The sequence below is a fragment of the Lepisosteus oculatus genome, chromosome 16 (genome assembly GCF_040954835.1).
Source record: "Lepisosteus oculatus isolate fLepOcu1 chromosome 16, fLepOcu1.hap2, whole genome shotgun sequence".
NCBI lineage: Eukaryota > Metazoa > Chordata > Actinopteri > Semionotiformes > Lepisosteidae > Lepisosteus > Lepisosteus oculatus.
This window is the reverse complement of record NC_090711.1, coordinates 14,909,875-14,921,934: the sequence shown is the minus strand read 5'-3', so window position 1 is coordinate 14,921,934 and position 12,060 is coordinate 14,909,875. Positions and strand designations below refer to the sequence as shown.

General features: G+C 38.9%; 1 protein-coding gene across 1 annotated transcript in view; it reads left to right on the top strand.

The window, feature by feature from the left end:
- The window catches only part of ctnnbl1 (catenin, beta like 1), a 69,419-nt gene that overhangs the window by 12,032 nt on the left and 45,327 nt on the right, over positions 1 to 12,060 (top strand). The window contains exons 2-8 of the mRNA XM_069179356.1: positions 1,665 to 1,853; positions 2,649 to 2,755; positions 4,602 to 4,743; positions 5,203 to 5,298; positions 7,375 to 7,468; positions 9,909 to 10,000; positions 11,348 to 11,420. Of these exons, the coding sequence (XP_069035457.1) occupies positions 1,665 to 1,853; positions 2,649 to 2,755; positions 4,602 to 4,743; positions 5,203 to 5,298; positions 7,375 to 7,468; positions 9,909 to 10,000; positions 11,348 to 11,420 (793 nt within the window). The remainder of the gene's footprint in view (positions 1 to 1,664; positions 1,854 to 2,648; positions 2,756 to 4,601; positions 4,744 to 5,202; positions 5,299 to 7,374; positions 7,469 to 9,908; positions 10,001 to 11,347; positions 11,421 to 12,060) is intronic.

The window sequence follows — 12,060 nt, the reverse complement described above, 5'->3', positions numbered from 1 at the left end:
AATAATCCCCATCTATGCAATGGCTTTATCACTCTGTTTTCCTTCCCACTGAGACCTGGTGTGTGGTGAGTGTTCTGGCACACTATGGCTGCCTTCACATCATCCAGGTGGGGCTGCAGATTGGTGATGGTGGAGGGGAGTCCCCATTACCTGTACAGCGCTTTGAGTGGCGTGTCTAGAAAAGTGCTATATAAGTGTAAGGCGTTAATTATTATTACAGAAAGCTGGCCTATATGGGTGAGAGGTAAAAAAGACATTTTACTGAAAAGAGCTAGTCTTAAATGTCATGTGAGATATACTACTGCAAACAAACTCAACATAGCACATAAGCCAGTCAGCTCTATTCCAGCTTTCAAGCATTGTGTTTGGAGCAGTTTCTAATTAGCAGGGACTAATGAGAAGCTTCCTGGGCTGAAGAAAAAATTGATGAATCAAAGTACAGGTGAATTCTAGATGAAAACCTGCTTCAGTTATCCAAGAACCTGAAACCTGGTCAAAAATTCACATTTCAGTGGACAGTGACCGGAATCACAAATCCACAGTGAAGTGGTTTGATAAGAAGAGAGTGAATGTCTTGGAGTAGCCCAGTTGAAAAAACAATTCTAATACAAATTCCTGACTTGAACCTGACTGTAATTTTACAGTAAGTCTTGACAACTATCCCCAATGAGCTTATCAGAACAAGAGCAATTTTGCCAGGGAGAATGGAAAAAATGACACCGTCCCACTGTGCAAAGCTGGTAGAGACTTGTCCAAAAACACTGACAGCAGTAATTGCTGTCAGCGGTGTTTCTACCAAGCAGTGACCTATAGGACTGCATGCATATGTCGTTGGTAAATGTCACTTTGTTCTTTGTATGTTTTGCCAACAGTCAGCCTCCTTCACACATAATAGTTCAGTTCCTCAGACTGAATCTTGGTAACAAATTAATTGGTGTCGCAAAATTTGATAAATTCTGATTTAAGCACAAAATTGTGAACTTTGTGAAAGTACTGGACAGTCTCACCACAAATTGTGATGTGATGCGGCCTTTCCTGCTTGCTAGACACTGTAATAACTAATGTAATGAGATGCAGAGCGAATCAAGTACAGGTTGTGCACCAGATATTTACCACAGAAAGTTTCCAATGTGATCTGTGTGCAGAGTTAGTAGTATTTGTTGGCAAAACAAAGTCAAAGTCAATGTTTCTGTTTAGTTAGTTAGTTGCTTACACTTATATAGCGCTTTTCTAGACACTCCACTCAAAGCGCTTTACAGGTAATGGGGACTCCTCTCCACCACCACCAATGTGCAGCCCCACCTGGATGTAATAAGGTTAGTTCACCTCACCGACAGTTTTGTTGCCTTATTCCGAATTGCAGAAGATGGCGCTGTTCATATCTAAAAAACTTTGTCTATTTGTGATGTGAATTGGAGGTTTACAGGTTACTTTTGTTGTGGTTTAAAATGCAACTCACCAAGTTCGTTTGAAAAAAAATGCGTGGCTTGTAATTGATCAAATTGTGATTTTGGTGGGGGGGGTGAGTGTTTGAGCAGTAAAATATCTGTACAGTTTTGTAATGCTGTATAGAACCCACACTGAAGAGTAAGCTACTTTGTGAGAGTGCAGATCCCCCTGTTCATCTCGCGGGGTGGTAACGAGCTCTGGCTCTGGTTCCCTAGCCGGACAAGGGCGCCAAGCGGCTGCGAGACGATGACCCAGAGGAGGAGCACAGGGGGCGCCAGAGGCTGCAGGTGGGCAGAGATGCCGGACGATTCCCAGAGGCAGATGACCCGAAAAGCGAGGACCTGGTTCACGACAAGAAGAAGCTCCAGGAGCTCATGGAGAATGAAGATCAGGAGGATCAGGAGGTGGGTAATAGAAATAAGTTCTGTGATGAAATACCGGAGAAGCACAGCTCGGGGCTCAGGATACGTTAACGGATGATGTTGTCAAATTTCGTTACCTTGTAGCATTGTGAGGATGGATGTGAAACGTCGCTGTTTTTTGGAGAGCGGCAATTCGTTTTTGATAAGGTGTCATTTTGTCTAATTCCTTATGAATTAAAGGAGTTTTGCTGTCATCATTAATATCATATTTGTGATTTTACAAGTGTTAACGAGAGTACAGATTGTGGTTGGAGAGGAGGGGCTGTTTTTGTTCTTTTTCTGAAAAACAAATACTAATAACATTATTTTGCTCACAAAAGAATACACCAGGAAGCTCAGAGACCTAACCACTGATTTCACATTATCACAGCTGGTTTAGCTTTGATTTGAGATTCTTGGTAAGCGTTATACTTAATGGTTTTTTTTCAGTTTTTTGCGGAGCAGTTATTATTGAAGCACTTCATCACATAAGCGTTCTTCATTGTTTGGGATTTTGTGCAGCTGATATTGGGAGCAGCACCAACAACACAATATTAAATCAGTTGCTTTTCATTTTAATTGCGGCAGTGGGCTGTCCATTCAGTGCAGGGCATGATCAGGCAGTATAAAAACTACTCAAAGCACATGCTGGTAAATTTCCTGTCTATTGTTGTTTTTGATGGATTTTTTTTTGGCAAGGCCACTGTATAATGTTCATTTAGAAAGGTGTTTGTGTTATAATAAAGTGCCTGTAATTGCAAATACACTAAAACAATTGTCGCTTTTACATGTTAAAAGGCCGAACCTCTCGATGAGAGCTCAGTGAAGAAGATGATCCTGACGTTTGAAAAAAGATCTTATAAAAATCAAGAGCTACGGATTAAGTTCCCTGACAGTCCTGAAAAGTAAGTGAAAGGGGCATCTGATTTGAGTTTTCTCCCTCCTCTCCATTTTTAACAACCTGTAGGAAATTTGTGTTTAATGTGTAATTGTTGGTAGTTTTTCAAAAATGTTCATCCTTTTTTTAGAGAATGTATCAGTAAATAAGTAACCATTTAGAAATTTGATTTACAGCAAAAAAATAAGTCTCACAATCACGATTGTCGCATCTGAATTATTAGCCTGATTTGTCTTCCGTTATCTGTGTGCAGTACCAATTCCCCATTATTTAAATTGTATTAGAACACCTTTTCATGAAAAAACAGTGAGTACTGCAATTGATCTTTGTGAATAAAACAACAGCATTTCTACAAGGCTGTAAAATTTTGATTTGCAGAGGCATTTAGCAATTGTGCAGTCTGAGGGTTTGTGAGTTTATAATTGGTTAAAACCAAAGACCCATGGTAAACAAAATCTTCAAGGAATTCAGGTTTGTCTTTCTTCGTACTTCACTGTACATTTGCTTGTTGGTAGAAAGAGTGGGTGTAAAAGTTTTATTTTTGGAAGTGCTAGAATATTTGCTCAAAAGCTCTCTCAAGCTACTAGTTGATTGCACCTGGTGCAGTCTACCTCTTATTAGGACCTTATAAAAATTGCAATACAATATAACATTGCAGAATAGGTGGATCCTGCAATATTAGACTTCTACAACAGTTTGTTGCTCTGTACATTACAATGACAATGTCTTGTTTATTTCACGGCTATCATGTGCTGAGATTTGCAGTGTAGCTTGTTTTTTTCCAGACTTCCCTCTGAATCTGGAGCATTTCAGATCTGTATCTCCCGATTTCTGGTATATTCTGGGCTAAATGTGTGTCAGATTTCAGTTACAGTACCTTTTTTGTATGGTAGATGAAACTGCATCCCTCTTCCTCTTTTCTTACAATGTTGTGATTTGACCCTAATAATAAGTAGGATTTTTCAATTAAACAGTATTTAATCAGTAATACTGGATTATTAAGTGTTCAGATTTATTCCAGACCATCTGCTAAGGTATGCAAAGTTAAAAAAGTAATGACAGTGAATCCCCAACTAGCTTTTCCAGCAGTTTCATGCCAAGTCTGTAACTGACTGCAGCTAAACGAATTCGTCGACTATGTAATCAAAACCATCTGCACAAGCTCTCAGGCAGTGAAAGAGTGTGGCATGATGCATGTGTTTGTGCTACAGCCAGAGCCACTTGTGATCACTCGATGAGCCATTACCAATACCTCGATGAAGCCCTCATGAGTTGTTTGTATCTAAGAAATAGCACTTCTGGGATAGCATCCCCACTGAACCCAGACTATAATTGCCTCTGTTATTACTGAATCCCACAGCACTCCTTTTTCTGGAGCACACCCTCAGCGCTCAGCATGGCACCGCTATGGTTTAATTCTTTGGTGCGTTCAGTGGACTCCAATAGCTTGGAAAGAGAAATGCAAAAAAGTTTTAACTTTCCTTATCTGTTCTGGAGTTAATTAAGGTTGATTTGCTGAAAATGAGTAAGTGATAATTGCTTCTTGAATGTGATTGATAAGGGAAGTGTGTGAGTCCTTACATGTGTTTCAATATTGTAATGTGGGGACTAGAAGCGCAACTGTTGGGCGAGTGGTTGAGTGGTGTTTAGGCATGGGACCATTTCCCAACGGCCTCTGCCTTTATAGCGTCTTTCTTTATATCCTTCCTTATTTGTAAAGTTAGTAGGATGATTTTCAGGATATATTTTAAAACGTGTACGTTTTGTTCATGGTTTTGAAACCTGTGGTTCTTTCTTGTCTTGCACAGTAAATATTTATTATTCCAATAATTGTTTCTATTATTCCTTTTCAGATTCATGGAGTCTGAGCTTGACCTGAATGACATTATTCAGGAGATGCATGTAATAGCCACCATGCCTGACCTCTATCACTTACTCGTGGAGCTGAATGCTGTGCATTCCTTGCTTGGGCTGCTTAGCCATGAAAACACTGATATCCTTTCTGTCATCTGAAAACTGCTTTTACAGTTTCCACATAAAAAGCTGCAGGGAGGTCAAGTACATGCTATAATTATAAAAGGGTGTTAGCTGCTTTTCACATGGATATGTCATCTTATGCAACTATGGCATCTGTTTATATTTTATGTGAACTTGGGAGCAGCTTGTAATAGATTTTATTGGACATCTCAATGGATTTTTAAACTTTGAGTTTAGAGACAGTCAATAACAAATTAAATATTTGTAATCGATTGTTAATGCATTATCAGTGGGGGCAAGATTATTTAGGAAATGCTGCTATAATGCAATAAAATCATTGAATGGTCTGTACAGTTGAACTATACAGCTTCAAGGCATGAAATAAGAGGTGAGTTAGAAACGTTTTGAAATTCTGGCGCTGTAGTCTTCTTTATTCACCCACTTTCACTTCCAGGTTTTCCTTAGCCTGTTGTAAATGTAGCCATAGCAGTGGTGGATCTGTTACAGGAGCTGACAGACATTGACACGCTTCATGAGAGCGAGGAAGGTGCAGAAGTGCTTATAGATGCCCTGGTGAGTTCTGTTGCCATCTTTTATCTGCGCTGCGCAGATCAGACTATTGCTGATTGATTACTGAGAGTATTTTCAAGTTGGCGATGCTGCATAAACATAAAGCAATGCTGCCGACAAGACACGCATGTCAGTAGATTTCTCCAGTGACTTTAAATACTGCAGGACTGTACATTCAGAAGCTGTTAAATAAAAAAAGAGAAACCAGTTGTATCTGTGCCCTTTTGGAATATTGTATTGTAGCAACTGAGCTCTGTTGTCTTTATAGAGAACACAAGAAGAAATATGGTATGAATATACGTGGAAGTATATCTCATCATGCGTGTACTTGTTTTTAATTTCACAAGAGACAACAGCCCTCTTCTCTACTGTAACACCACAAAGATGAATGCTTAGTGTTCAGAATTCAGAAAATCTGTTTTCCAAATGATTCTCCGCTCTGTGATCTGGAGTCCCCGTGTAGAATTGGACATTTGCATGCTGCTCACGCTGAATGGGAGATCACTGCTGCTTTTAAGCATTTCTGTATCATATGCAGTGACACACATGACACTGCAGACTGATTTTTTATGGTATAAATAAGAAAAGGAAAGGCTTTCTTTATGTTACTAAGAGAATAATCAGTAAGTTAAGATGCCCTTTCTTAAGCAGTGGAATTTTTTTTTAAATCTGCATCAGTGTTATATTTAATTGTCCCACAGTGGGCAGCCACATGACAGTGGGGTTAGATGGCTCTATCCAGTTCTCTTTTTGATATTTGGATCCATCTGCTGTCTTAGTCTTTGCTTTTGGGAGCCTTCCTCTCCCCGTACCTCGGCATATAGGGTCTATTTTCTTTTTCAGACGCTTCAGTGATCTCAGCATTTTAATTTGCTTGAATCGCATGGAGCTGCTGTTCAGATGCTCTCAAGCCATCAGGAGCTGCATTGCCCTTAACATTTTATTTTCAGACGCTTCAGAACTTTTTCCTCCTCTGTGGCTGACTTTCGTCTGCCATCGCGCTCAGCACAAGACGCTACTCATTGGAAGAAAAAAATGACTTCAGTGTAAATGCTTTTTGATTCAGATGACATTTAGAAAAAGCTACAGATGGCAAGGTTTAAACCACCATGATTTGAGGTAGCTTATCAAAATTAACACACCTGAAGGAGGCTCCAGAGCTGCAATACAGCGCACTTTCTTCTTATGCTTTTTAGTCTGGAATTAACCTTTGCTTGTTCCTTATCAAAATGAATGTGTATTTGTAGCTAATGAAGGTCAGATATTTTAGTTAGTTTTTTCTGTTAAGGTTAATTTGGTCTCAAGACCTATGAACATTAAATATGTTGTTTTATTTATGAGGCAAATACATTTTGAAGCATAGAAAAAAATATAAAAATGTTGAATCTGAACACGCACATATGCAGTGCCTTACAAAAGTATTCACCACCCCCTGCAATGTTCTATATTTTGTGTGAGTCTGCAGTCATGACTCTTTCTGTGCTCCAGCTATTCCTACTGCTCAGTTGCAAATTGCAAATATTTTCTATCCCATGTGCTGGAATGCGGATTTATTTTTTAAAGTCTTTTTTCTTTGTGTCTGTTCTTGGTTTTGAAATATAAATTATGCTGACCCAAAGTGCTGTAGGCAATACTGGTCAGATAGTCTGGAATCTGAAAGATGTTCAAGTATTGTCACTTTGCAAAATTTAGTTCAGAATTCTCTCCAGGTCACGTCAGGTTATTCTTCTGTATTTCCATTCTGTAAAGCCAAGCCAATTACAAATACATCTATTGATCTAAAATAGGTTAAAAAGGATAGTTTTAGACCAAGTTAAAAACAATTAAGATGATGCTATATCTTCCCTACAATACAAATTGAAATTTCTTAGGAAAATAACCATATAAAGTGTTTATTGATTATATAAGAAAGATTCCGGCCAGTCCGAGTTAAGAGCAGCTGTATTAGTAGTTGAAAGATGCTTCCATATTTGTCCTGTAGCACAGATAGCTGTAAATCTGTCAGTACTCTGGACAGTGGCACAACACAGCCGGGGCTAGACACTGGGCACTGTAATGCTTTATGTTTCTGTGCTTTAGCTGGAGGGACAAGTGGTAGCTCTGCTGGTGCAGAACATGGAGCGCCTGGATGAGCAGGTGAAAGAAGAAGCAGACGGAGTCTACAACACACTTGGTAAGGAAGAAACAGTGGCAGAAGATGGAGCAAATCTGAACTTCTGAAGACAGCGTTAAAGTGTTCTAGTTTTGTTGTTTTCTTTTGCCCAGAAAAAAACTCTTCTGCTATAATCTTATGTTACAGTTCCTGATTTGTTTCAGAGTTTAAATGCTTAAGTATCCTTGGATAAATGAGGCCCGAATGAACGTTAGACTTCTCTGCTTTAAGAAATCATTGATGCACAAAAGCAAGGATTTTATTTGATCCTCATTCACAGGAGATCAGTGAGGAGTGGGAGTGGTAGATACAGTGCACTTGCCTCGGGCTAACATAATCAAGCAATACTGAAGTGTAGGAACAGCATCTCTACAGTTAAGAATAACTTTATTATGAAAATACACAGGCTTATGGTGCTTTTTGATATCATCATATCACCATAAGCTTTTACTGTAATTTAAGGCATCTGTCTTCTTTTTAATTTGTTGTAGAAGTCAATTGCTAAGGGCTGGTACAGCTACTGAAGGCATATTTTGCCATGAATAAATCAAATCGGGCTTCAAACCATGACCACATTCTTAAAGAATTAAAGGTTTAAATCTGGACATAACAGATAAGGATGGATGGCTGTAGCCCAATCTAGAGCAACAATGAAGGCTTTAGTGTGCTCTTGTGCTATTCAAAGTCCCCAAAAACCAACAAAATTTAAATTTGCTCCTACAGTCATCTCCTTTGGGAACACTTGGATTAATTGAGCAGCTCCTGGGGAGCAGTCTGGGAATCATGGTATTGAGAGGGAGTGTCTTTGGGATTTAGTTTTATCTGAAGTTCAAGCGATGTTGTTCTGGCTCTGATTTCCATCGGTCAGAAAAACAAATCTTCCTAAAAGCATTCACAGTTCTCAATTTAAATAATATTTGCAGTGGATTGATGTGTATCTTGAGGGAAAAAGTGACATCCTAGAATGTGTATTCCTTTTAAAAACTGGAAAAATGCTTGAAAAATAAAATAATTCTTTCAAAGTGCTAAGTGATGGGTTTTATACTTTTAATGTTATTTTTGCATTGCAAATCATTCTGTCATGTGTGTAATGATGATGCCGATAGTCATGAACCCTTCCGTACACAAAAAGACCAGTGATGACTGGATGGATATATTCCCTGTGCTGTTTGAACCTGCAGCCCTGAAGGACTGTCTCTGCTCGGCTACAGTCAATGATAAAAGCTCACTCTTCTGTGTGGCAGCTCGCAGGCCTCTCCTCAGGGCTCTTACCTCATGTCCTCTGTCTGATTGAGATATCAAGTGGCAGGGACAGCTTTGTAATGATAATGACGAGAAAGCTGTGACTGAAACCCTGGTATCTGCTTTTCTTTCTCTTGCTTCACCAAAACAGGTACTTTCACATCTCACTCTCTCACTCATTCTACTTTTGTGCTTGTACAGTATGTTTCTAATTTAACTCAATTGGGCTTTTTCCCTTGATTGGAAATGCAGCAAACAATGCCCATCCTTTAGGATTGAATTTAGTATTTAAATGACAGTCCTTCTCCGAACCTTTGAGCTGGAGTCCTGGTGAAGCACAGCCAAAATGAACAATATATTCTGTAAAGATATTGCATGAGTGATGTTTTTTGTCAGAGCTGTCGCATGGCTACAGCTACAGTGGAGGTTGCTGACAGCTTCATGTGCCTGACTCGATTGTATAAGCAGCAGCAGGCTTGCCTGATTTAGCTGTAGCTGTTGGCCCTCCACTGCACTTAAAATATCCTGCTTGCTATGGGAAGCAAGGCTTTAAAAACCAATAAAGACTGTTGTCGACCTGTTTTGTTCTTTATTGAGGTCACTCTCCAGGGTTGATTAAACTTTATTTAATGTTTTTGCAGCTGCATATTGCCTTGACTTGGGTTTCATATTTGCCTCGACCCTGTGTTTGGATTGAGTGGTGCCTCAGGCCCGCTGCGTGACGGATTAGGTTTTAACGTGCGGGCTCCATTGTTTGAGGAATGGCTGTGGGAAAATACCCGTGGCTGATGGGGAAGTGTTTATTGTGTGCAACAGTGTCATCAGTTCTCCCTCATGCTTTATTGCCAGTACAGTGTGATCCAATTGGTACCTGTTCATGGATATTTAATATTGAAAGCACTGCCAAAACCCACTAATACCTGAAACCTGTATTTCTGAGTGAGCATAATCTTCTGTATTTTATCTCATGCACAACAATCTAAATTGTAACATTTGTTTTGCAATGAAGAGGTCAGAATATCTGATCAGGCATTTTCTGGACCACTGTACTGGGCTGGCTAGGGACTGAAGGGCAGCTTTAGGATAACTGTAGACTGCATTTTGGACGTTAGTTCGTCAGTCATTAAGTTATTTTCACAGCCCAGTATTCTGTAAACAAACCATCACTTGCGCTTTTAGATACATTAAATCTCTCTCATTTGTGATGTCTGTTTTTCAGCAATAACTGAGAACATGGCAGAGTTCAGGCCCGGGCTGTGCACAGAGGCCGCGCAGCAGGGGCTGATGCAGTGGCTGCTGAAAAGAATAAAGGTGCGCTGTCGGTGTTTCACGTGACTCTGACAGATGACCCAGTCCTGACAGAAGTCTGTTTGGTCAGTTGTAATCTGTCATCTTGAGTGTAGGACTTGACATCTCACTTACTTGTTTTTTTTTTAAATGTGGGATTGATCTTTTTTATTTTTACATTTCGTATTGTTCTCCAAATCCATATATTATAGAAAACTCCTGTGATGTCTGAAGTACAGCTTAAAAAACAAACAAACCCTGTGCCTTCAAGGTTGTAGGTCCAGTTGTGACTCGAGGTTTTGTTGAGAATTTATCTGACCAACACTATTGACACACCACACACCACTAGGTTAGCTTATACAGTGAGAGAATAATAATTGAAGACCAATAAGTCTGGCTTCTGTTACATGTAAGATAATGGTAACAATTATTAGTACTAAACCAGAGCATCAGCTATCTGGAAATATTCTTGGGAATAGTCAACATAGATTTTGAAAGTGTAGGTTTTTAAGCAATTGATATACATACAGAATATATAAGAAAAAGAAAATATTTCCTATTATCAGTTATAATAACTGTAATCAGTGCAGAGAAGAGCAACCATATATATATGGGGCTTACAGGAATGTCATTCACTGACAATCTGAAGTATCTGATTCTGGCATTAAAAATCCTCAAAAGCATTGACCATTCAACCTAATGGGGTTCTTTAGAGTAAACAATGAAACCCAAACCAGGGAACACAAGTGACTCTTGTTTTACACAAAGGGTTTGGAAGTATGGGAGAAGCTACCTAGGCATGTTGTTTTAGCTCAATGGCTTCTGAATGGCTTTTCTTGTTTCCTACAGTACAATTGGTAAAATACCATACCCATACCCTGGAGATTGATCTTTAGTCATTCCAGTACCCGGAAACACTTCCGCCCCTATAAGGCTAATACTGTTTTAAATAAAGGACTTTCTTCTGCTGCCTGAGGCATGTTGCCTGTTTCATCCTTAGTGAATGCCTCAGTGAAATTCTTTTTTAGAACGTCTGCCATTTCCCTTTCATCATCTAGAAATTTACCTTTGTTTTCTTGGATACATTTTGCTTCATTCTTATTGATTCTTTTACTGTTGTAGTACTAAAAGAACTTATTTGTTCTTTATTGTTCTAAAACAATATTCCTTTGTCTCTCTTGGTCTAATATCCTTTTAAACCTGCGGTTGCAGTTCATCATCAATTATTTTCTTTAACTTGGTCCTGTTATTTTTTGTTTAATCAACAGGGGTCATTTGCTAGAACTAGTCATGCAGTTCTCATGAAATTGTACCTTTAACTCTTTTCAAGTTTTGCCTTCCATGAAAATTGTGATTATTTCTTTTGTATAGGCAAAGATGCCATTTGATGCCAACAAGTTGTACTGCAGTGAAATTCTGGCCATCTTACTCCAGAACAATGACAGTAAGTTGATGGGAGACATTTTTCTAGATCTTAAATGCTACATAAATTAAAGTTGTTTAACTGAAAACAAAACCGTAGAGGAACTTACTCAGTTTTCTAAATGAGTAGGAATGTACTTTACTCTTTGTGTTAAGAATAAAGTGCTTAACTAAACAAGTGTTAGACAACATGCCTGTTTTTTCTTTACCTCAGGCCTCATGTGGTAGTTTTATCATAACATTCTTATGATAAAGATGTTGACTTGAAATTCTCAACAGATACCTGTTTTAAAGATATTAAATGCAGACCAGGGTTTTAATCAGGAACAACAACCTTACTGGATACTGCTGGAGCCCTGGTCTTTGTGTTTAATGTTCTCATCAAACAGTTGCTGCTGCGGTTGGTTAAATAATGTCCCTGGGCTGCTATTCATTTCAATAACTACCTTTCTTTACACATGTCCTTCAAATATAAATATTGTCAGAGTGACTATCCAAGTACCTTTTTCCAATTTAAAATGTTCTTGCCAAGGAGAGGTTTACAGATGGAGAGCCGTAGGTAATACACACATTCTCAGATGGAGGAAATTATCTCAGTCTGAGATGTGTTTTGGAGGTACGGGCACTGTGCTTTGTTTTTTCCTGAAGCTTCAATAGTGCAG